Source organism: Xenopus laevis, chromosome 5L, assembly GCF_017654675.1.
Source record: "Xenopus laevis strain J_2021 chromosome 5L, Xenopus_laevis_v10.1, whole genome shotgun sequence".
Classification (NCBI taxonomy): Eukaryota; Metazoa; Chordata; class Amphibia; order Anura; family Pipidae; genus Xenopus; species Xenopus laevis.
This window is the reverse complement of record NC_054379.1, coordinates 96,019,028-96,044,137: the sequence shown is the minus strand read 5'-3', so window position 1 is coordinate 96,044,137 and position 25,110 is coordinate 96,019,028. Positions and strand designations below refer to the sequence as shown.

The 25,110-nt window shown below is 37.9% G+C and overlaps 1 protein-coding gene across 2 annotated transcripts in view; it reads left to right on the top strand.

Annotated features, from left to right (window-relative positions):
- Positions 1-25,110, top strand: part of LOC108704164 (CD109 antigen) — a 45,136-nt gene that overhangs the window by 1,447 nt on the left and 18,579 nt on the right. Inside the window, exons 2-22 of one of the 2 annotated variants that reach the window (XM_018240579.2) lie at positions 1,010-1,170; positions 1,697-1,725; positions 2,548-2,778; positions 3,673-3,798; positions 4,221-4,260; positions 5,843-5,930; positions 7,719-7,815; positions 12,938-13,040; positions 14,027-14,136; positions 14,412-14,648; positions 15,001-15,096; positions 15,184-15,246; positions 16,354-16,539; positions 17,067-17,216; positions 18,123-18,152; positions 18,690-18,747; positions 20,175-20,277; positions 21,157-21,274; positions 23,505-23,618; positions 24,464-24,682; positions 24,894-25,032. In XM_018240579.2, coding sequence (XP_018096068.1) covers positions 1,010-1,170; positions 1,697-1,725; positions 2,548-2,778; positions 3,673-3,798; positions 4,221-4,260; positions 5,843-5,930; positions 7,719-7,815; positions 12,938-13,040; positions 14,027-14,136; positions 14,412-14,648; positions 15,001-15,096; positions 15,184-15,246; positions 16,354-16,539; positions 17,067-17,216; positions 18,123-18,152; positions 18,690-18,747; positions 20,175-20,277; positions 21,157-21,274; positions 23,505-23,618; positions 24,464-24,682; positions 24,894-25,032 — 2,498 coding nt within the window. Of the gene's footprint in view, positions 1-1,009; positions 1,171-1,696; positions 1,726-2,547; positions 2,779-3,672; positions 3,799-4,220; positions 4,261-5,842; positions 5,931-7,718; positions 7,816-10,887; positions 11,420-12,937; positions 13,041-14,026; positions 14,137-14,411; positions 14,649-15,000; positions 15,097-15,183; positions 15,247-16,353; positions 16,540-17,066; positions 17,217-18,122; positions 18,153-18,689; positions 18,748-20,174; positions 20,278-21,156; positions 21,275-23,504; positions 23,619-24,463; positions 24,683-24,893; positions 25,033-25,110 lie in introns of those variants that run through there. The other variant, XM_041563120.1, reaches the window with a different exon arrangement.

The window sequence follows — 25,110 nt, the reverse complement described above, 5'->3', positions numbered from 1 at the left end:
AGCGTGTCGGATCCCCTGGAGACACACCGAAGTCGCCCAAATAGTTCTACCCTTAGAAAACCAGGAAACATGGGCAGTCTATGCGTGGGATCTATGTTGAAGTAGAAGAAAATTGTCTCCACCAAAGCTACTTACTGGCAGACTAGGAGATTGACGCTTGTCTTTAAATCTATGCTACAAAGGCATTTTTGAGTGATTACATGATTCAAGTATTTTGGCAGAGACAATTCCCAGTATTGTTGTGGAAAGGTATTTTCTGGCATTTTGTAGCCATGATAAAACTAGGGGTACAAATAGTGTCATTGCTCTTAACTGCCTAAGATCCTTTGCACAGTGTTAAAGAACAAGAATTAATATTATGCCTCTTCCTGGGACCTCAGTTTCTTGCTATTTGGCATTGTACTAGCTAGTCCTGTTGGTAATATGTTTAATTATCGAGGCTTTAAATATCAGCAGTTTTAAGAAAAGGCAGGAGCAACTGTGATATTGTAACATTGTCAGAGATTCCAGATAGAGATGTATTAGCAACATCTCTATGGCAACTCCCTGACATCAGAAGTTGCAACATGTGACATAAATGAACGTCTATTGGATCATGTTAAATCATCCAGTTTATTGCATAGTTTGCTGCCATTTATTTCCATTGAACCAAAGTTCATGCAATAGTACTGATGAAGCAGTTTAGCCCATTAATACACAGTCCTGCACTATTTACCCTGAATCTCCAAATCATAGACTGGAATTACAGGATAATGTTAAATGTACCATATATGCAAACCACTGATGAGTTTTTTTTTCATCCAATGAAATTATGATTATTAGCAAGGAAGGGAACAGCCAGGACAGTTCTACACCCCGTGTTGCGTCTGACTTCTGGGTTTGGATTTATGAGCGCTGTCACTTCATGGGGCAGAACACAAAGCATAGGGAAACAAGAATTATTTGGCTACACTGACATCAGCTTTCAATCTTTATATCTAATGTAGTAACGTGTGAATTTTTTTTTTAGTCCATCATACATGATTTCAGCTCCAACTTTTGTCATTCCTGGAGTCAGTACAACCCTTGCTGTTCATTGGTTTGGCCAAAACCATTCTGAAATTAGTGTCACTGCTGAAATTTGGGATAATGGCATGTCTTTGGCAAATAACAGCAAAGTCTTCCAGAAGGGTGAGTAAATATACCCCAATATCATGCTTGTCATGAGAAAGCGTCTATGTGCTTGAAATATACTTATTTAGACATTATGGGACAGACCCAGTTTATAGGTTTATCTCGTTATTTATCTTGTGAAAAGTCACTTGAAAATTTGCAATTGAACCTGGGAATTTGTTACTTGTGAACTTGTTAGAACTAAATTTGGTCCTATACTGCATATTATTATATTGCGCAATGCTCTTTAGAGAATTTCCCTATCGCAGTTGCACAAGCACACAAGTGGGGTCAATTTAATCAGGTATCACTATGCCTGCCAGTATGATTTGGGATGTACTGACCTAAACTTGGCCAGCCTACAACTATAATAACCCTGGAACCTCAGTCACCAACTGGTTCAGACTGTATATTTTCTCTTGAGTGCTAGTTTGGGTATGTGACAACATCACTTTGATATAGAGTATGCTATTATGCACTTGTCTATTTTAGTACTAGTAAGGAGGAATGCATGTGTCATATTTCATTATATTTTTTGTTACAGATTTTCTTGGATTAATCTCCATACCCCCAGTAAGTATAAGGCTCTCTGTTCTTACTTGCCAAAAATCTGACATATCTCAAATATACTACAGGTATGGGATCCATTATATGGAAAAATGTTATCCAGAATACTCCGAATTACGGAAAGGCTGTCTCCCATAGACTCTATTATAATACGATAATCCAAATGTTTTAAAATTATTTTATTTTTCTCTGTAATAATAAAACAGTACCGTGTACTTGATCCAGACTAATATATAATTAATCCGTATTGGAAGGAAAACCAGCCTATTGGGTTTATTTAATGTTTACATGATTTTCTAGTAGAGTTAAGGTGTGAAGATCTAAATTACGGAAAGACTCGTTATCTGGAAAACCCCAGGTCCCGAGATAACATATCCCATACCTACTGTATATTGCATTTTAATGACTTTCTTTGTCTGAGGCAAAACAATCCTATTTGTTACAGAAAAACCCATTATCCAGAAAACCCCCTGTCCTGAGCATTCTAGATTAAAAGTTCCATACCTGTACATTCCTTATAAGGCTAATGCCTAGTGTTTCTCTGCCAGTGGAAAAACCATCCTCATCCAGCCATGGGCTAGTGCAGGATTTTAGTTTAAGATAGCTTCCATTTTAGTGTCACTGAAAGAATAGTCAGTGTCTGAGGAAATAGTCTGTTCATTTTTTAAATGCTTAGTGTTTCTGGATTTTCAGAATAGAACAGAAAACAAGTTTATTACTTTGCCTTACCTAAAGGCTGCTATCCCCACTCATTTAACTGTTGCCCACGGCGACACACCAATTCCTTGCTTTTCCTTTACTATTTAGAATGACTCTCTCTTATTTCAGCTTTCAGTGAATTCTTCTTCTACTTCTTATTTAATACGGGTCTATGGAACTGCTGGGAATGAACTGCTATTCTCAAACAATTACACAGTGGAACTGGACACAAAGAATGTATCTTTAATTATTGAAACAGACAAAAGTGCATATCAGCCGGGACAAGCTGTCAAAATCAGAATCATCTCTATCTTCCGTGACCTGAGGCCATATAAAGGACTTGTTAACATTGTCATACGGGTATGTATTACTGTGCTCTTTGTACTTAAACGAACAGTTCAGTGTAAAAATAAAAACTGGGCAAATAGATAGATAGGCAAATAGTTAGCCAAAAATGTAATGTATAAAGGCTGGGGTGACTGGATGTTTAACAGAACACAACTTCCTGCTTTTCTGCTCTCTAACTCTGAGTTAGTCGGCGACTTGAAGGGGAGCCACATGGGACAAAACTGTTCAGTGGAAAGCAAGAGAGCTGCAAAGCAGCAAGTAGTGTTCTGTTCTTTTATGTTACACATCCAGTCACTCCAGCCTTTATACATTACATTTTTGGCTAACTAACTATATTAGAAACATTTTTTATTTTGCACTATTTACCCAGTTTTATCTTTACTCTGAACAATTGCTTTAACTTTTAAAAAAAGCCTTCTTTAAGTATAATGTCTAAAAGTGAAAAGAAATTGGTTAATCACCTGCATGTTTAACAATATTTTATTCATTCAAACCATTGCTCAACAGATATTGTGCACAGCATGAAAATATTGCAATTTGGCACATTGGCTAAGAACATTTCACAAAAAACACAGTCTGAAGCAATACATAATCCCCCACATACAGATTCCCAGCCATGCAGAGCTTTATATTTTATCTTATGTTGGAGCCTGATGCAGTTGAAAAACTTTCTTCACTTTGTCTTGCCAGCTACCACTAATATACTGCATTTAGCTTTCGGTATTTCAGACTGTTGATCTTTTGTGGCCCCTTAAATCTTATAAATGCATTCTCTTTTCTACATTTGTGAACAGTAGATATTACTTATTTAAAAAACTGAAACAAATTTAGTGATGCCTGGTGAAAATGCTTTGCCATATTTTTTTGTTTGAATATTATACCTGATACTAATTATTTAAATGATAGGACCCTCAATCGAATATTATAAAGCAATGGCTGCAACATAAACCTGACCTCGGAGTTATCTCAGCAGAATTCTTGCTGTCGTCCAATGCCATGGCTGGTACGTGGCGAATTCAAGCAGAAACAGATGTAAGTAGATCTCTTGTAAAAATACTTACTACCACATTATGACTCTTGTTTGAGATATGTTCAAGTGCTTACACAATCCCACACACAATGGGAAGCTTGGTTGTATTATGATAAAGCAACCTTTTATTGCAAATGTTACTGTTAATATTAAAAAAAACTACCATGGTCTGTGGTTGAGCAGCACTTGCCATCCAGAATGTAGATGCATATTGAGGCTCCATTCTTAATATTTGCTTACTTTTTATAAATTAGCTTTTCATTCCATCATTCTCCTATTTATCTTTCAGTCTAGTATAACTATTTAAATTCCAAACTGAAAAGAAACAAAGACCTATTGGAATTTGTCTTAGAATAGGTTTGCATATTAACTTGTTTATTTTAACGTGTTTGTTTTATGTTTTTCATTTTTTAAATCATATTAGATGACTACAAACATGGGAGAGATCTCTGTCATTCATTTTGGTAAGTAATCCTTTCTTTCATTATGGTTTGACTAGTGGAGTCCAGAGTGAAATTCTTTAATCACTTCTATTCTACTGGACTTTCAGAATTGATCCAGTACTAAAAACCTCAGCATGAAAATGCCCAATTCAATCAGTTCAGTTTTTAATATATGTTTATACTGTTTTAATTTCTATCTGACACCTCTGCTAATTAATACATTGTAGGTTTTCTCTAGGCGATCTGCCATATAAAGTACTTGGTTCAACAGAATACCATTGAATGTGCCTGATTAGAGCTTCATGCCAGATTTGCTTTATTCTTCCTAGCTCTTGTGAAGATGCCTTTAACTAGCTTGGCTTAGCCTACATTACTCTAAGTAATTTTGGCAACAGCCTTTTTTATCACATTATATAGACATTGGGGCAAATTCACTAAAGGACTAAGTGGCCTTCACTAGCAAAAATTCACTAGAAATCTCATCCACAGGGACATCGCCAATTCACTAACAGACGTAGAGGACAATTTGCTAGTGAACGCTTTGCATCCTATCGCCAGTGCTTAAAGGCGACTTTTCGCTCTGGCGATAGGGTGCAAACAAATGCCAGTGACGGTCTCGTTCCCTAACGAATTGTCCTCTCGTTACTCTGCAAATTCACTAAGATGCAAATTTTACTGAACTTTCACCAAAGTTTATTCCACCACCTCAAACCAGGCGAACTGATAAAACAAAGCTACATTTTCCTCAATCTTATGCCAGTGACATCATATGCTGTATGCCGGAAATTCATTAAAGATGTAAAAAAAACCCTGGAGACTTTTTTTAAAGCGGGATTGCCTTTAAAAGTCCAAAATAATAAACATTGATGTGTGAGGAATTTTTCAAAACTAATTTGAGAGGCATGCCACATTTGTTTAAGGGTGGGCTCATGTCTAGGGCATTAGAAGTTCTCCTCTGTCTTTATTATGGCTCATTGGACATGTGTCTGAAAAAGTGGCCACTTTAAGCATTTGCACCATAACTAATAAAGACGTCCATATGACTTTTAGGTACCCACCCTATTCAAATTAACCTAAGCGTAAGAGTGCTAGCAAAGTTTTGCTTACTCGATCTACATTGTTAGATGGAGTGGTTTATTGACCGTCCCTTTAAATTAAATATCACCCCAGAAAAACAAAGACAATTGTAGGATCCTTACACATATTCTGTAATATCAATATATTCTGCACATCCACATGCTTGCAAGGAATGTATGTGTCTGAGAGGCTGGTCTGGCAACTTCATGTCATGGCAGTTTGCCATCCTCTGTTGCTGAAACTGTGAGCAGGCTTTGTGGTTTCATAAAGAATTGAATCACCTCCTTGAGTTTCATCATTGTTGTTCTGCATTTCAAGTTATTGCTCACTTCACTTCCAAAACAGGGCAAAAACAGGAAAGAGACTTTACCACAAGGTGCAGTCGGTGTTCCTGTAATTTTGTGGTAGTGTAACACATGTGAAATATTTCTAGGATGAACTATGCAAAGCCTGATGTAATTTGCCCTATAATCTTGCTTGAATTTCATCTATTGATTAATACAGAATTTAATGTATCTATTTTCAGATCAGCCAAAATTTGATGTTACAATTAAGACACCCTCTTTCTATGTTGATTCAAAGCAGCAAAATCTCATTGGCACAGTCATAGCAAAGTAAGTCATATAAGGATGTACCTGTTTCACACCTAAAATGCAGTAATCCATCAAGACTCTATATAAGGGGCTATTTTTCACCCATAAGACCCAAATTAAGGTTTTAATTGGGTATTTGGTAGTCCCTTTGTGGACTTGCAGACTACAGGAAGCTCTGGTTGGCAGTACACATGGACTTTATGCCCAGGGCAGCCATCGGGGGGGAGAGTTGTAGGGGGCCCGAGGGTAAGGGGGGCCCTGCCACGCCACACTTACTTGATTAGCCGGGCCCCCATCTTTCTGAGAGCTGCTGACTTTGGGAAGGCATGGACGTTTAAGGGGCCCTGGATCATGTGGGGTCCTAGCCACCAATATTTTTTAATGGGGGGGCCTGGCCACAAATGTTTTTTTATGGGGGGGCCCTGACCACTAATATCTTTTTATTTTTTATTAACATGTGGGAACCCTAGCCACCAATATTTTTTTTTTTTTTTTTACTGTGGTGGTGGGGGGTGGACCTGTGTGGTGGGGAGGGTGGACCTGTAGGTGGGGCTTGCGGTGGGCGCAGCCCAGGGGGCCCAGGAAATTTTGTGGTATGGGGCCCTGTGATTTCTGATGGCAGTCCTGTTTATGCCTTCAAAACTTGTCTCCAAGTCAGAAATTCAAAAATGAGCACCTGCTTTGAAGCCACTGGGAGCAACATCAGAGAGCTTGGTTAGCAACATGTTGCTCATGAGCCACTGGTTGGGAATCACTGCTCTATATTATACATGATAATGTACAAGTAAACCTTATTTGTATGCCAAAGGTGGCTGACAATTATTCCTAAAGTGGTAATATTTGTGGCAACACATGTGCCACAAAAAAAAGGTGCTGGCCTGACTGTGATATGTATGTGGTGTAAGTCATAGACTATGATGTGTTAGTGCTAGTGCGTGTCTTATATAAATCTTATCAGCTCGAGTCATTATTTCATGTGCTTTCTTCTGTAAAATGGAATTCCAGCAAAAAAGATTCCTAATATATATATTTCTACTAAAATATATTAATTTCACGCTGATTCTTATGAATAGCCATCAAAGCTTTTAAAATCTTTAAAATATATTTTCAGGGCTGCATGAGTGCTTGATAATGATAATGGTCAACAATAGTGTATAGCACCTATATACCAATAAAGACAAAAGAGTACTGTGATTTATAATTACAAACTCAAATCAATTATTCAGTAAATTTACAATATTACATATTTAGCTGCAGTGTTTAAACAAACACCTGGTAAGAAAACAACTAGGTAGCGCTCCGTTTGTTTTATTACAGTATTGCCACAACCCATGAAGTTGTTTGAAAACAGTATTACCTGTTGGTAGACCAAAGAAACATAAACAATGAAAATCTCTAATACATTTCATTTAAATTTCTCCTGGTCTATTCATGCTGGAACCATGTTTCTTCTCCGTTCTAAAAAATATACTTTATTTACTGTGTATGGATTAAATTTAGAATCCTGTGTTTTACCTAGTGAGGTATGGGGGATACCATAACTCACTGTATGCATAAATCATAATGGGTAAAACTTGCTTTCTGGCCTCTGAATAGAATATGTTTTACCATTTTGGTTTTCTGAATAGTACTAGTTTACATGGACACTGGAATGACAGGACCAGTACACTCTCTCTAACCCTGGAGCCTACACTGTGCTTCCTTATTGCCCCATGCCCCTGGATTTCACTTTGAAAATCTGATCACCTTACTGTAATCCAGGATGTTTTCTATTTAATGCTAAACATGGGTACCTTCATTTTATTCCAGCTACACCTATGGAAGACCTGTAAAGGGAAATGCAACAGTTCTTATTACCGCACTGTATGACACTCACTCAATGAATGGAATCAAGAAAACTTATGCAGTAACTATTTTTGTTCCTTATCTTATCACACACGCACGCACGCACGCACGCACGCACGCACGCACGCACACACACACACACACACACACACACACACTCAGTTATCTAAGAATTTGTTAAAAATTATTTACAGTTATTTTGCATTGATAATCTGTTTATTAGGGATGCACCGAATCCTGGCCAAATACTGAACTGAATCCTGGATTTGGTGCATTTGTATTGTTTATTGGATGGCTAGTATTTCAATACATGTAATACAAGTATGGGACCTGATATCCGGAATGCGTGGGACCTGGGTTTTCCAGATAATAGATCTTTCCATAATTAGGATCTTCATACCTCAAGTCTACTAGAAAATCAAGTAAACATTAAATAAATCAAATAGGCTGATTTTGCTTCCAATACGGATTAATATCTTAGGTTGGATCAAGTACAAGCTGCTATTATTATTATTACAGAGAAAAAGGAAATCATTTTCAGATATTTGAATTATTTAGATAAAATGGAGTCATATAGGAGATGGCCTTTCCATAATTCAGAGCTTTCTGGATAATGGGTTTCCGAATAACAGATCAGATACCTGTACTGCTACTCATACATTGTTTTGCAAAGTAACAGCCTGTTAACATTTATAGTTTTCTCTTCTATCATTTGTTTTCAAACTGCAGATATGGTAGAAGATCAGTTCATTTTACTTTACATTGACTAACTGAAGTTTTAGTCAGACTAGAATGGTAGCACCATGACTTGTCAGATAAACAGATAACTGACTATCTGACCACTGACTATCAATGCACTAGCTATAGAGCTACATATAATCTTATTTTGACCCTACTGCAGTTTCCTCTGTATCTCCTGATAGAACCCCAACTAGAACTTATTAACAAAAGGGATGCAACTACTGTATTAACAAATTTAAGGAGCACCTATTGCCCCAAAATGTTACATACACTGGAGCTGATACAGACCACAGAGATTCACTGACAGAGGCTTTGGTGTCCACAGGGAGCACTTGCTTTCCCTTGAGTTTTCCCCTCATATAGGGCAAAAACAGGTGCCCCAGGTCCCCATACTTTAAGATCTCAGTAACTGCTGATTTCGTGCATCTCTCCTAATCTCTACCAGTTACTGTCTCATACAACTTGCATTGTATTTTTTTTTTTGAGCCTCAGCCTGGTCACATGATAATGTCTGTGTGTGTGCGTCTGAAAGTCAGATGATGTTAGAAAATTGCTGCTTCAATTTTGGGGAGAAGAACATTTTGTGTGTGCAATTGTATCTATATGTATGTGTGTGTGTATGTGAGAGAGACAGAGGGGTACAGAGCCGGATTTACATAGCAGGTGCCCCGAGGCCCGCTGTCATTGGTCGCCCCGTCCTCTTCCTTTTAGTCAATCAAATTTTTATCATCAGGACCAGAGCAATGGGGATTGGCATACAGGAAATTTTAAAAACTATCATACCTCCTGCGCCTCCCATGTGTTTCTGAACCAATGTGGGTGTGGTTGGGCAACATGCCGCCCCCTAAAATCCTGCCGCCCTAGGCCCGGCCTTGGTGGCCTCTCCACAAATCCGGGCCTGGAGGGGTATATTTATCAAAGAGTGAAGTTAGAGATGGCCACAGTCCGCTAGAGTGAAATTCCGCCACTCTCCATTTATTTCTATGGGATTTTGAAAGGCATATTTATCAAAGGGTGAACTTTCACATTCACCCTTTGATAAATATGCCTTTAAAAATCCAATAGAAATGAATGGAGAGAGGCGATATTTCACTCTAGCAGACTGTGGTGATCTTCTGTATAACTTTACTCTTTGATAAATATACTCCTGAGTCTGCTTGCATGTGTGTGGACTAAGGTAGGGAGCATACAGTAGATCCTGTGAGTGCTACACCAAGGGAACCCTCCAAATCCCAAGCGGAGCCCCACTAAAATTAGGTCATACATTTATTTATTTATCACAGTGGAATTGAGGTCAGCCATTAAGGGTAGGACTCCACGAGCGATGTCACGTCAGATCAACGCTGCGACACCATGCAACAATTGTATCTCCTACCTTATTTTTTTCACATGCGACAAGTCACATGCATTTTGACGCAGGGCATCGGATCGCGACAAAATCGCTTGTGGAGTCCTACCCTTAAGGGAACTGAATAGCATGCTCAACCAACAGCAGAGATAATTTGTCATCTGGGAGGGGCAGATATATACAGTACTTTTGACCCTTAGGGATTGTGTATATTACTGGGAAGCAAGGGAAATCTGTAGTAAAATAGATTAACATAACATGATCAATCCACACTGCTTGAAATGCAAGGGCCATTTGGGAACCTGATGTAAAAATAAAGTCTCGTCTTTATTGATCATGGCCCAGTTCTTTGAACTGGAGGATACATTCCAGAGGTTTCTGGATATAGATTACAATAAAGGAGCACTTAAAAACAATTACAATGTGCAACACAATTTTTACAAGATGATTTGCTGCAAGTGGGGCTGCAAACCTCAAATTAATTTTCTACTACATAATGGATGGTGCTTAACTAAGTGTGTTGCAAAGAACTATGCTATGATCAATATGGATGAGACTTTATTTCTTCATAAGGGTCCCAAACCCATGATAGACTATTGGTATGGTAAGAACAAGAGGGACTTTTTTGTTAACATTAAATAAGAAAGCCCAGAATTGGCTCACCACACATATAAAATTAGGTTGCTATCGCTGGTCTGACTATGTCAAATGTAGATGCTTGTTTCCGGTCCTGACTTATTCACTTTACTTGTACACAGGTATTGTTTATATGTGGGAGTGAGTCTCTGGTTGCCTAGCAACATGTTTTAGCACCAAAACTCCTCTAGAGGGTTAAGTATATGTGGGGGGAGGGTGTGTTTGTCAGTTTTTCAATCCAGATGAAGGTTGTGTCTGTGTGAGACCAAACATTGAGTAATAAACTTTCCTATTTCTGTGTGTGTATGTGTGTGTATATATATATATAAATATATATATACATACAGTATATATGTAAGCCAACGTCATTCTCAGATTGGGATTTGATGGGTCTCCTTGGTGTAGCACAGGGGTGTCCAAACTTTTTACAACGGGGGCCAGATTTGGTGAGATGAAAATGTGTGGGGGCCGACCAATCAGCCTGACATTGTTTGATTCGAACCATTAAGTATATATTCATGAAGCTGCTGGATCCAGGCAAAATTAAATGTGAAGCCATTATGGTATGTTAGTGCCCTACTGCACTGATCTTCTTCTGTCCCCATAGACAGCCCTTACCCACCCCCACATCCAGCCTCTGTAGTCTATAATAACTTTTATTTCAATTGTTTATTCTTTCTCAGTTAGACACTCACCTGTAACTCCCCCTCCCTCTCAGAAACAGGCATGAAAAAAAAGCTTAAAACTCTGTCTCCTCCTTTGCACACAAGCACTCCCTCTGGAGCTCCCCCTCCCTGCCAGAAACTAAAGGTGGACTCCAACTGTAACTTACTTCCCTCCTGCCACATGTGATCGCTGATAAGCAGGATCAAGCTGCAGCACATTCAACACTCGCGTCTCTCAGTGATCCCATAGAAATGAATGTGCGGCAGCAGGAAATGTAAGTCACAGTCGGAGTCCACCTTTAGTTTCTGGCAGGGAGGGGGGAGCTGGCAGCTGGTATGTAACGGAGACCGTAGTTGTAAAACTATTGAAGGGGGAGTTGAGCCAGAGGATAGAACGGGTTTTTTTTTAGCAGTGTAGCTTTTTTTCATGCCTGGTTTCTGGGAGGGAGGGGGAGTGACAGAATGTTTAAAAAATCACTGCGACGTGCTGCTGTGACTTCGGCTCCTCTTCTGCTTTTTGCTGCGGGCCAATTAAAATTGGATCGCGGGCCGCATTTGGCCCGCGGGCCGTAGTTTGGACACCCCTGGTGTAGCAGCAACAACAGACTAACATACACAATGACACCTACATACATGCAGAAAAATAATAAGCCTCTCCCCCAAACTGCACATTGTTGCTAGGGAATCTAATGATTTTAACTACTTTCAAATGCACTTTAATACAATGAATTAAATAGTCTGTACTATTTCTGAAATAATCAAGTTTATCTTCACTATTCCTCTCTCTGCATCTGTTTCTCTTCATTCTCTCTTCATAGAGCAGTTGGGTCAGATAACCATTGCCAAGAAGATCCAATATATCTTATAGGGGGCTCCTTTTGCCTAGAATATGTATTAGAGCTCACTCTATTAAAATCACCAGACATCATGTCTCTCTACATGCAGGATTTGTGCAAAATGCTGTTATTTTGTTAGATTTTGTTTGTACTGGAATCAGTTATTTGAGTGAGCTCTAATACATCTGCTAGGAAATGGAGCCCCCTATAAGATATATTAGATCATTCATCTGACACCCAACTGCTGCATGAATGAGGAGAAACTGATGCTGAGAGAGGGATAGTGAAGATAAACATAATTATTTCAGAAATTATGCTGAATATTTAATTCATTGTATTTAGAAAGTTTCTTACTCCAGTATGAGGAAGCTTGTATTAAACGTTAATTTTCGCAATAGTTCCCCTTTAATATCTAGTACACAGTAGGCAGTGTAGGACTCACATTAAATTAGGGGCCTTAGCGAGACACATGAGCTTACATATGTGGGACTAACACCTCCATTTTTGTAAAATGTATTTAAAGGGATTCACACAGGTTGAATTTGAGACCTCATCTGTATACCCCTCAGCCCATGCATGTACAGCACCATTTGTGCCACAGTACCTATTACATATTAAACATATTCCCCCATTCTCTATGCCTGGAAATGTCATGATGATCCAAGGGCCACTGTTCTCTCTGATGATGAAGGTGATGTGCGGCCAATCAGTCTAAAATAAGAAGGTGCATGCTGCTACTTTCACCCAGGAATGCAACTTTACTGCACTCTGGTCTGCAGCTGCATAGCTCTGCATTGAGTGCAACACTAGAGGGTATTTAACTGGAAAGAAGAGTTTAAATATCATTTTAAGTTTTTTTCATTTAGCACACTCTACTATTAGGAAGAAATTGCCACATTGCAAATAAACACACTGTATTTGTTTAACTGTGACAATGTAGTCTATTTTGTAATTTAGATGTCTGGAGCTGCAGACTTTACTTTTACATATGCTGAACTTTCAAGTTTGCTCAGTGGGCTTACTTTAAATATAACGGCCGTGGTGACAGAAGAACTGACAGGTATGTAATAAGTGAACTATTTAATATGATAACTACACAATCGCAGAAGTAAAAGATTTTGTATTATCACAAATAGCACTACAGCAGAAATATTGATGTATTAATATTGTGAATTCATCTTGTATTTCCATTAGAGAAAGATTGCATTTTCCAGAATGTTTTGGTTTTGTTCTGGCAGTGCCCAATTTAGACAGACAGGAGATATTGCTATCTAAACAAAGCAGTACCTATTCTTTTTAAGTTGAGGACAGACCATAGACCTCCCCTTGAGGTCCCCATACATGGGCAGATATAAGATTAAGATATAATACAGATTATGTCGGCAGTTTATTGGGCAGTGTATGAGTCCCTCCAACGGGCATCCCTGATCCATATTTCACTGAACGTTGGCCAGATGCCTATCGGACAGGTTTAAAAATCCCGTCGGATTGAGGACCACATTGGTTTGTTGATGCGGTCCTCAATTTGACCGCCAGTATTATCCTCGTTGTGATCCCATTGTTAGGCCCTAGGGCCCACGATTGGATTAGCCCAATATTGCCCATTCATCATCATAACATTTGCGCAAATTTCTTTCACCTATTGCTTCTGTTAATAAAGCGCAGAAGGTTCATTTTCTTACAAATTTACAGGTAACATCAAATATATCTGAGCAAAAACTAAAGTTTATGGATTGGATTTACAACCTCAAAAAAGGCTATCTATGTATAGAGTATAAAGCTATGGCTGTTTCTCAACCTGCAGATAAATGCAGGCCAAGATACAGCTTGACTGCTCACCTTCGCTCCATGATGTCTGCCTGGGTGCAGACACAAGGGCAGATTTTGATTTGGAAATACTAGAGAATGCAGAGAGGGGTCATGCTCTTTCTTGGCCTGCGTTTATCCACAGACTGTGCAGGACTGACTGTTTATCCAAAGACAGAGAAACAGTGCAGGACTGACTGTAGCCTAAATGTTAAAATATTTGGTTTTATCTCTTTGTAGGTATTGAAATGAGTAAGTCTACATATGTCAAAAAAGTTGATTCTGAGTATGAACTAATCATAGTTAGTCAGCCACCAGTTTTGAACCCTGGCATTAACTTCACAACTAAGGTAAGTCAATATATGTTCAGTGATAAGTATATCTGAACAAGTGAATAAAACACTGAATCCAAGGCCTATGTAATGTTAATTAATGAAAAATCCTGTCTGTCTCACATGGAGCAGTCACAGACAGACCTCAGTGGACAAATCCTTGTTTAAGCCCATAGCCCATAAAGATTTTCTAATTGCTACAAATCACCTTGGACCCTCATTAATCCTCCTGTGGACGTTTGTGCAAAAATTTGGGGAATGTAATTATTAGTCTTGCTTTTCTTCCATTACAGATTCAGCTCCAGAGAAAAGATCTTTTATATTTAACAAAAGAAGAAAGAGAAAACAACATTTCAGTTAAAGTAACTCAATCAGTTATGCCTCAGCTTGTTGAAAACACAGATATGAATATCTCCACTGCAGCCACCAATCTTAGCTACATAGATGCACGTCAGTACACCATTCCAGAATCGGGTATTATCAACATTGTACTTCCACTGCAAGAATCAATTCAGCTCATAATTATAGAGGTGGGTAAAAATAGCTTATGTGCTATCATTGATAGCTGTATGATAGCTGTATGTCACATAGTGACAGCTATCATCTTTAACAATTACAGTATACAGTACATTAAGGTTTTTCAGCAACTTAAGGTAGAAAACAAATCCTTATGTAAAGTAAGCTTATTTTAGACAATATGCTGCTTGAGGCATTTCCAGTTATACTGGGAATGTTGGTAAACGGAAGCATTAGAGACGAATTTAAGTGAAATTAAATCAAATTGGGTGATAAAGGTTTAAAGATGGCAATAAAGGTGTAATTAATTGTTTTTCTAATTGTTTATAACTCAATAGAGAGGGAAGTAACATTTTTTTCCCCTAGGCTGTATATCAAAACATTACTCAGAAGTGGCGGATGCAAAGAGAGCTTGATTTCAGTTCTTATGCACAGATACAATTGCCAGACTCTCCGGCACAGGTAATGCTTAAAATATAACATAACTATTATTTCATATCACAAATTAATGAACATGTTATTATTTACAATATTACCTCTACCTTTCAGGTTGGGAAACCTTTTGATGTAAAAGTTAAAACCAAACCAGAAGTTCAACACATTCATTATGTGGTATGTACATTTATTATCTCAAATACCAATTCTGAGTTATTCTGGGTGCAGAAGTGTGCCCATGAAAATGACATACACAACATGACTGTACCTGCTTACACACATCTATGCTAACTGTCTGAGCTGGTTTGTCTACTTTGGTGTACAAGGTGCAAGGCACAGCACTCTTCTACACAGGAAAGTCCTGTATCTAACATCTGCATTAACCAGGCAGTCAATCCAGGGATACTTTTTTTATGCTGGACCTATGGGAACTGGAAACACACACTATTGAAGGGCATATATGGGCATACCGACCTGTATGCCAACCCTTCCACACACTAGCCACTGCAAGTTTTACTTGTTGTTGTGCTTTTGCTCTAGAATTCTTGGAAGGAGTGTTACATGAAGGGTAAATAATTGCACTGATTTCTTTGCACTCTTTTGGTAAATGAACTCTGTCGTCATTATATATAACTACTGACAACATACTGACAGATTTCACTTGGTCCAGAAGGCTGATTGCATCATGGAACTATGGATTATGATCTGAGCAAGCAGCACAGGTATATCTCTTATACTATCCTTTGGTGTCCATAACTTTAACCGTGAGTTATTTTCAAATTGCAGCAGCATGAATGATGATACTAGTCTGAAATATGCCATAAAAGCACAAGTGCTTCTTAAGTGAGCACTAAGGGGCACACACGTCATTTACTGTACACATAGGTGCATCTGCTAGGGGGAACAAGTAATTTGCACCTGCACCCTGTCCCTGGGTACAATGAATGAACTGGGCTCCCCATAGTGCTCACAAAAGAAGCACTAGTGCCACTAATGCAGACAACACTCAATTCAAAGGGCATGTTGCAGGTCTCTTCACTTAGAGAGCATAAGCCTGTGCCCCAAACAATGTGAAAAGTTCCAAATGCACCTTTTTCACTTTGCACACTACGTAGGGAATTGTATTGTTCAGTGTCTGAATGTGAGATGTGTATTCTCTCTTCTCTTTAAAGCCTCAATAATTGAAGTGCAGAAGGATTTCTGATGATAACATTATCTGAATAAATCATTATCAAAACTTCTGATCTGTCTTCTATATGACATATTGCTTGTCTTATTTTGCAGATAATGGCCGGGGGAATTATAGTATCTACTGAAAAGACAAATAGTGCCACATTTACCCTCACTCCAGAATATTCATGGGCTCCAGCTGCTGTTCTCATGGTTTACTTCTTTAATTTTAATAATATGTCCCTTGACATCATACAAGCTTCTCGTACGATTGATATTAAAGGCATGTTTGAAAATAAGGTAAATACTCTGGGATATAAATCTCCTATATAAGCACTTAATATGCCATATGATATTGGCATGCTTGTTATCAATAATAATTGCATTAGAAACCTAGTAGGGTCCTTTATAGACACGCCGAAAGTGCAAAAGGGAAATGCATGCCCCTAGTTCACTTGCACCTGAAATGTGGCTGCGAAGCTGGATAAAATATCTTGCACAAAGTACCAACGGGCATAAGGCAGCCTGTCATTTCTACCTACCATAGGGCAGGTGATAAGTATCAGACTGCATATTATTATTTAATGATTTTAATTATTTGTCATATACAGGGGATACAAGGACAGTAGTTGATCAAAATAATGCAATCAATTAAACAAGCTATTAGGCTTAATTTGCTAATGTAAACATTTTCAGCCAAATGTGCTGGTCTTAAAAACATATTTATTTTTTGTTGTTTTATTTTTAATTATATTTTAGTATTTTAATATTTAGTTTGTTATAGCCTAATATACCTGCTCTAATTATTTGTTTTACACTTTAACCAGGTTTCTTTGTCATGGAGTATAACCAAAACAGCACCATCAGAAAATGTGATTTTGAGTGTCAACGTTACAGAGGCAAGATCTTTGGTGGCACTGCGAGTTGTTGATATTAGTGACAAGCTCCTATCCAATGGCAATAATTTAAAAGAAAAAGTAAGTATTTGTTTTTGCTGGAATTTTGTTTTGAATGATTTCACATTTAACAAATGTTTTCACAGTCATTAACCATAAATCTATCTGAGAGAAATTGTACTTGTTCCTAAGTAGAGTAGGCCTAGTTTACTTATGTAACCCCATCTTGACCACCCCCTGTGGCATATGATATATACCCTTAATTTCTTAACATCAACAGGTCCTGAATTCCCTTTGCTAAATGAAAGAGTACTGAGAATTTCTATCCTTTTAGTGCCTCCACCTAGTGGGATCCGGGGATACACCAACGGGTGGCCCCACTAGGAAACAAAAATCACACTTTGCAGTAAAACAAATAAACATTATGTAATAGTAAAATAGCAAAGTGAATATGCAAGTAACATATTACTGACCCACTACCCTGGGGAACCCTTTGCAGTCCAATCCTGGCACCTCCTTACTAGGCAAAGTCCCACACTCCACTCCTGGTAGACAAAGAGAGTCTCTGTCCCTTTTCCACAAAGAGCTCTTAAACTTTACCCAGGTAGCGCTACCTGCCCTAATACCTCTCTAGATGGACAAAGGTATTTGCTCCCATGTAGTAGACATACAAAAAAGCATGTTTCTCAAACAGGGGACATGCTGAATCCTTTGACTACCCTTCCTCAGGCACAGCTTACCGAAGACTCAGATGGGTCAGGCATCCACAGCGACTCAATCCTCCAGCCAAGCACACAAAGCTTGCTTTAATCTTCAGGATATAAGTCAACTTGTTATATTTATAGCCATCATTGCTTACCAATGCACCGTATGCACATGAGATTTTATATTTGTGAGAAACATCAAAAAGATTTTAAATTATGCAAATCTAAGTGTGCTTGCAGGTGTTCAGGTTATTGTGTTTAATATATATTACATTTTTTTCAGGTGGAGACAGAAATTAAATCATACTCAAAGGTAAAACTGATAAAAATGTGTCTCTTTTGTTTTATAAATAACCAAAAAAAAATATAACCAAACTATTATTAACAGGTGAAACTATCTCCTCTATTATTATGGTACTTAACTTACTGCACTAGATCCCATTTATCTGACTAGCAGTTTTTTTTTTTTTTTTAAAGTAACTGAAAATGAATACAGCATTACTAGGGTGCTGCTCCTGGGATCATGTATATAAAAATGGAGATGGTAGCGCACTCCTGGGATTTTGTTTAAAATTATGAAGTCTATAGTTCATCATGGCACAGATTCTGGCATTGCCTGCCATTACTCACCAAGTTGGCAGCTTAATTGACAATCTATGTGGCCAACATTATGATGTATTCCACTAATATTTGTTTGGAGCACAGCTAAATATTAGTCAGGATGGCTGGAAAACAATATTGGGCAAACACTGTATTGGCTGTAGATGCTTTATGCTTCCAACTGGTCTATACAGGTCTCCATTGGTGTTGTTACAAAACTTAATAAACATTGATTACTTTTCCCCATTAGGGATTTATGAACAGCTTGAGTGATGGCAGCATTCATTATAACGGAATTCTCCCGGAGGGTGAGCTTTCTATATTTATTTCTTGCATGAATTGGTAAAGCAGATGTGAATACTTTTGAAATCAGAGTAAAAAATATTTCAAAACCTGAAAAAAATGGAGAAATTCAGCATTAATGGCACGCTTGTGAGATTTTATTGTTATAATAAATACACTAAATTAAAACGTGTCCTAATTCAAAGGGAAATTTCATATGTGTTTCATGAGACCTCCCGTTCAGTGAGGGCTGAATTAACCCTGTGGCTTAGGAGATTTGCTTAACAGCACATTTTTTCCCATAGAGAAAGCAAGAACCCAGAAAGTAGAATCTAGATTCTATGATCTACAGCACATACTTCAACATTTCATGGCAAGTTCAGATTAGGAAGTTTAAAGTAAAATACCCATTTCTTGCTATTGTTTAAAAAATCACGAATAACCAAAATTACCTAGTACAGCTAAGATCTAAAGGTAAATTTCAAGCTATATTTTGGACACCCCTGCTGTACACATACTAAACTTATGCCAGTGTAAATGATTGCAGTCACCCATTTGCTGAATTAGAATGCATTTTGTAAATATCCTTTTTGGTCAGAAGGTGGCTGCAACCCTTACATTTTGCCTTGGCTAAGTCTCATGAAAATTTCTAACAAAGGGGAGGTCCAAAGGCTGATATAAGGCCTATATAAAAGTATGCAGAGTGAGATGCCCCTTATGGGCTGTGTAATGTGCTATAGGCTGTAAGACTAGCTACCGGTAGGTTAGTGAAGTGGAGTTTATGTCATTGGTGAGAGATAGATAGACTGGCGAGTAAGGGTAGCCTTGGTCCCAGTTTAGTAGAATAGTGACCATGTAGGGTGTCACCTGTCCAGTATTTTACCAGCCTGGTTGGTAAAAATGATGCTTGATGCCAATGTTATTAAGAGGGAAGAAAGATAAAAATATGGGAGTGTGGATATTTTTTCCAGAAAAGGTGACAACCCTTTCATCCTAATTATAGTTACAGTATGTAGAGTGCAGGATAGGGTGGTAAAACGGAGTCTGTGCCAGTGAGGGCAGTGTGGTGGATGGCAGGGGGCTGCTCATGGCAGAGAGTAAATGGGGGACTATAATAGGATACAGGAGTACCCTGCCATTAGACTTTTAGATAAGTCATGCAATGTAAAGGCCTGCAACTCCAAAGTGATCAGAGTGCACCATCTTTGGATTTTTATGATTATCTATACCTCAGGAAAGAAATATGGAGTTTCCCTTTTGCACTTTCGGCTTGTCTGTAAAGGACCCCACTAGGTTTCTTTTGCGATAACAAGCATGCCAATATCATATGGCATGTGAAGTGCTCTGGTAACAGACGCACAGCTACATCATTGTCTGGTCTACAAAACAGCCAATTTTATACTTTCATGTACGGCATCATAAACTTATTGCAAATTTATTTTCCTTTTTCTAGAATTTGTTGCAGAACTGCTCATTATTAAAGACGAAGTTGAGCCGCCTCCAAATGTCCCAATTGTCTTTCCAGAGACCTGGATTTGGCTAGAAACTAACATCAGGTATTTGAGCGAATGTTACGTTATTATCATTCCTTTTCCTATTTTCTATAAAGTAGAAACTAAAGATCGCAGAATAGCAGATGTAGTATCTGTACCTAAAAACAAAATGGATTATTCTGCAGCTTACTTAGTTGATGCCTAGGCTGATGGGCTTATACATTTCAAGAGTGTCTAGGTCTATCATCCACACCAGTGCTCTGTTCTGCATGGATAAAAAGTAATGAGTGGTCATGATAATGCAGATTTAAACTACAAAGTGCAATTCATTACACCACATGTTTCGGGCTTGATAAAGGACTTGTGAAGCCTGAAAAATGTATTGGAATATTTTCCACTTTGCGATTTTAAAGCTGCATTGTCCATCTCCCACTCTTTACGTTACATGTATGACGGAGCATGATGGGAGTAAACTGAGGACTATCTGGCAGTTAGTAATGCATTATTATTTGCAGATGACACAAAGCTATGCAGGCCAATTAATTCCATTCAGGATGTGGCATCCTTGCAGCAGGATCTTGACAAACTGACAATTTTGGTGGCTAAGTGGCAGATGAGTTTTAATATTGATATTGTAAGGTTATGCATATGTGATGTAAAAATATGCAAACCGCTTATAACCTTAATGGAACTAAATTAGGTAAATCCTTAATTAATCTGAAATAAACTTGGCTGTAGCAAGCAATGCCAGTCAGCAGCTGCAGGTGCAAACAAGGTTTTGAGTTGTATTATAAAGGGCATAGTTTCGGGAGAAAAGAGTTTCATTTTTCTCTTTTACAAAACACTTGTAATGTCCCATCGAGAATATGCTCTATGTTTTACTTGAATACATATGACATTAAGATCCCTCCACTAGTCAAGCAAGATATGATTCCCTTGCAGCTCAGGAAACAGAAGCAGCCTTCCTGTAACCGTCCCTGATGCAGTTACATCTTGGATGGCCAGTGCTTTTGTAATCTCTGATGTACATGGCCTTGGAGTAACCGAAGAACCTGTTGAGGTAATGTGCTAACATTCCTTTCATTTAAAATGATACTAGCAGGCTGTTGAGACATTGCAGTTATGGAGCATTATGGATATCAGGTAAAGGATCCAATACCTGTAATTAAATCAGGCCTGAATGAAATAATAACCAAATGTAGTTAGCACAATATATCTTTGGGATCTATGCATACTGCTTACCTTAACAAACTGTTATGATTTATATATGATTTTTTCAACTATTTTTTATTACATTCACTTTGTAGTAACCTAATTGTTGAAACGCACAGCAATTGCCTCCTACCAACTTACGTGATTAGGGAATCAAGCTCTTAGTTATGTCGAGAAGCTTCAACCCTGTGAATGTTATTAGATAATGACAGTTACCATTCCTGTTATAGCACACATCAGGGGTGTGAGACAGTCAAGACAGCTTAGCAAAAGCAACACTTGGCAACAATGATTGATTGACTGAAGGTTGTCCTCCTAGCTGGAAAGGGATCCAGGCCACTAGCAGATATATTTCTACTGGTGAACTTAAAGGAAATGTGTAAGGCATCCCCAGGAAATATAATATAAAATAATCTACCTTAGATCCCAGGTCGGTGCATCTGTTTGCTAAAAAAAAGCTCGGGACTGGGGTATTATCCCTTGAGCATTGTGCCCCCTTTAATCTTCTTTGCTGTCCTGGACAGTTCTCATTAGCAATGAAGTTTGGATTTTTGCTCATTTGTGCATGCCACTATTCAGGACATTGAAACCCCTAGTGAACTTGAACTTGTCATTTAAACTCATCCACATGAATTCATTTCATTGTTAAGAACCACTGTACCCATATGTGCAACATGGACCGTCTTATTTATATAGAGATTGGTGGTTTTTGCTGTTTGAGTGTGTTTACATCTGTCCTTATGTACTTGATCCTAACTATGCTGTATAAATCTTTATTAGTAATCAAACAATCCTGCAGCGTGTTAGGTACCCACGGGTACCCTGCCAAGTAGGGGGAGGTTTTACAAGTTTGAGATCCTTTACTGTAAGCAGATCCCCTAGGTTACTGGCCCACTGATGTAGCTGTATGGGCTACAGTAATCTCAGTAAATGGTAGTGAGTTGTCTGATCTCACAATGTCCCATCTATTAAAAGCAGTTCTGATTTCTTTACTGTCTGTAGAAAAGGTGTTAGTAAAAATGAAAGGTGGACTATAAGAGTGTTCTGAGGTTGAGCTTTCAATAAATCACTTTGGGTATGATGAAGGGCTTTCTCTTTCTGCCTCATGATCAGCCTAGGGTTGTAACCTCGCCATCTTGTTCAGCTGTAATAAATATTACATTACAATATATATATATTGCTTCAAGATGAACCAGCACTTCAAAATTTTGTATCACCAAATTTGGTGATACAAAATTTTGGAGTGCTGGTCCGTCTTGAAGTAATATACACAATTAATTGACCACACACCCACAAATGGACGATGGAGAAAGAGTGCAGGTACTTTCTGAACTGTTATATATGTGTATATGTCCTATTCTTAGCAATTTATAAAGACTTTATTTCATATTTTTTATGGCATTTCTTGCCTTCCTCTTCTGTCTCTTTGTAGCTTTTAAATCAAGGCCACTAATCTTGGCAGCTAAAATCAAATACTATTGGTACTTTTTATTGATTATCTCTCTTTTCAGGCCCTCTCCTGTGTATAAAGAATAATTACAAATTGTTAGCCACTGAAATCATACTATACCTTACAACTAACTCCTTTAAGTGGACATATGTCTCAGAGCTCTGCAGGTGTATACATCAAACAAACATATTAAACACAAACATTTCTGATACAGTAGACAAAGAGAGCACTTCCAAATAGAGATTACATTTAATTAAGTGTTAATTAAGGTATGAAGACCCAAATTACAGAAAGATCCGTTATCTGGAAAATCCCAGGTCCCAAGCATTCTGGATAACAGGTCCCATACTTGTCCTTAGTATGATGCACCCAGCAATTTGGTTTATGGTGCAGGAATAATAGAATATGTATAGGCACAATTTCATTGTGAATCGTATTTGAATGGATGCAATTTTGCGCTTTGTGCTTGTATTTGCAATTTAAATAAGCCTGGTGTCATTTAGTGGTTGAATATCAGCACACTGACTTGTTATATTCTTATATTGTACAGTAAGGTTAAATTTTTTCCCATATTATTGATTCATATGTTTTATTATTTGTGTCCTAGTAAATCTTTATTTTTTTGCAGCTTCAAGCTTTTCAGCCTTTCTTCATTACCCTTAATGCACCCTATGCTGTTACTAGAGGGGAACAGTTCATCCTGAGAGTTTTGCTCTTCAACTACCTAGAAGAAAACTTACAGGTACATGATTAGCTGTTATAATCGCACTTCTTGGTCATCAATACAGTACACAATGTCCGACAGTGAGTCAGAGTTGAGGTCTACTATTATAGTAAACAACTGTAGTAAATGTTATATTTCTCACTGGAGAATCTGAACAACCAAATGTTTTGAATAAAAACTCATATTTAAGCAAAATATATGATTGCCAGTGCAGATGAAATATTATTCATAAACATGGACATGGCTTTAACTTTTTAAAATGTTTCTGAAGTTAGACATCTCCTGGTATTAATGTAACAAGTACTAATCAGAAATCCCCTTATGGGTAAATACAACATTCTAGAGAATTATAAAGTGTCACAGCGCAATTAATGGTTGTATACATTGAATTACAGATTACATACAAAATACATGGTGGTAGGGTACTAGGGAGAAAAATAAATTTTGACATGTTTAACCACTAATACCTCTAAATTAATTAATTTTGGGCTGAAACATATATCACTCATATACTGATTACAGGTATGGGATCTGCTATCTGTAAACCGTTATCCAGAAAACTCAGAATTATGTAAAGACACGGTTTAAACAAAGAATAACATTTTTTAGCAATAGTTTCCTTTTCTCTGTAATAATAAAACAGTAATGGTGGTCAATGGGTATGGAGAAAGAAAAGATCCCTTTTCTGGAAATCCCCAGGCCCGAGCATTCTGGATAACAGGTTCCATACAGTACCTGTACTGTCATTTGTTTGTAGCAGCCTCAGATTAGCTATGGAATGCATGCTTGCATAGTCTCTCCAGTTATCTGATTGATTTTAAGAAATATATATGTATATTGATTTTTTTATTACTTTCTCCTAGGTCAATGTAAGTCTGGAAACTAATAATGCTTTTGCCATAATTATACCAGAAAATGACAATGGTGGAATACCTTGGCAACGCAATGTATCAGTTCGAAGCAAGGAATCTGAAATCATTTTCTTTCCTATAAGCCCAATGAAACTTGGTGCGATTTCCATCACAGTCCGAGCAATGTCTCGAACAGCATCTGATTCTGCAACTCAGAAAATACGGGTAAAGGTAGGTCATAGTCAAATGTAAATATGTGTGGTTTGATGCATTCTATTTGCAATTAATTTGATGCCACCATTCAGAAAGTGAAACATGGCTTCCTTTCTGGGTACAATAAGTAAAAATTATCTACATGGTTAATATCATGACAAACTCATAATACATGCTTTGTCATAATGTCATTATACTGTATTCATCATTACACATTCCATTCTTTAAGGCTGATGGGGTGCAGAATTTTTATACCCAGAATTTGATTTTAGAAGTTAATGGAACTGGATCTATATCGAAGCAGTTATCATTCACTTTCCCCACTGATGTGGTTTCAGGCAGTGAACAAGCCTCTGTTTCTGTTGTTGGTAAGTACACCGTCTGTGTTTTAAAATGTTTCTTTTGCTTTGATGGGGTGTAGGGCCATGACTTTAGCCATACATTTA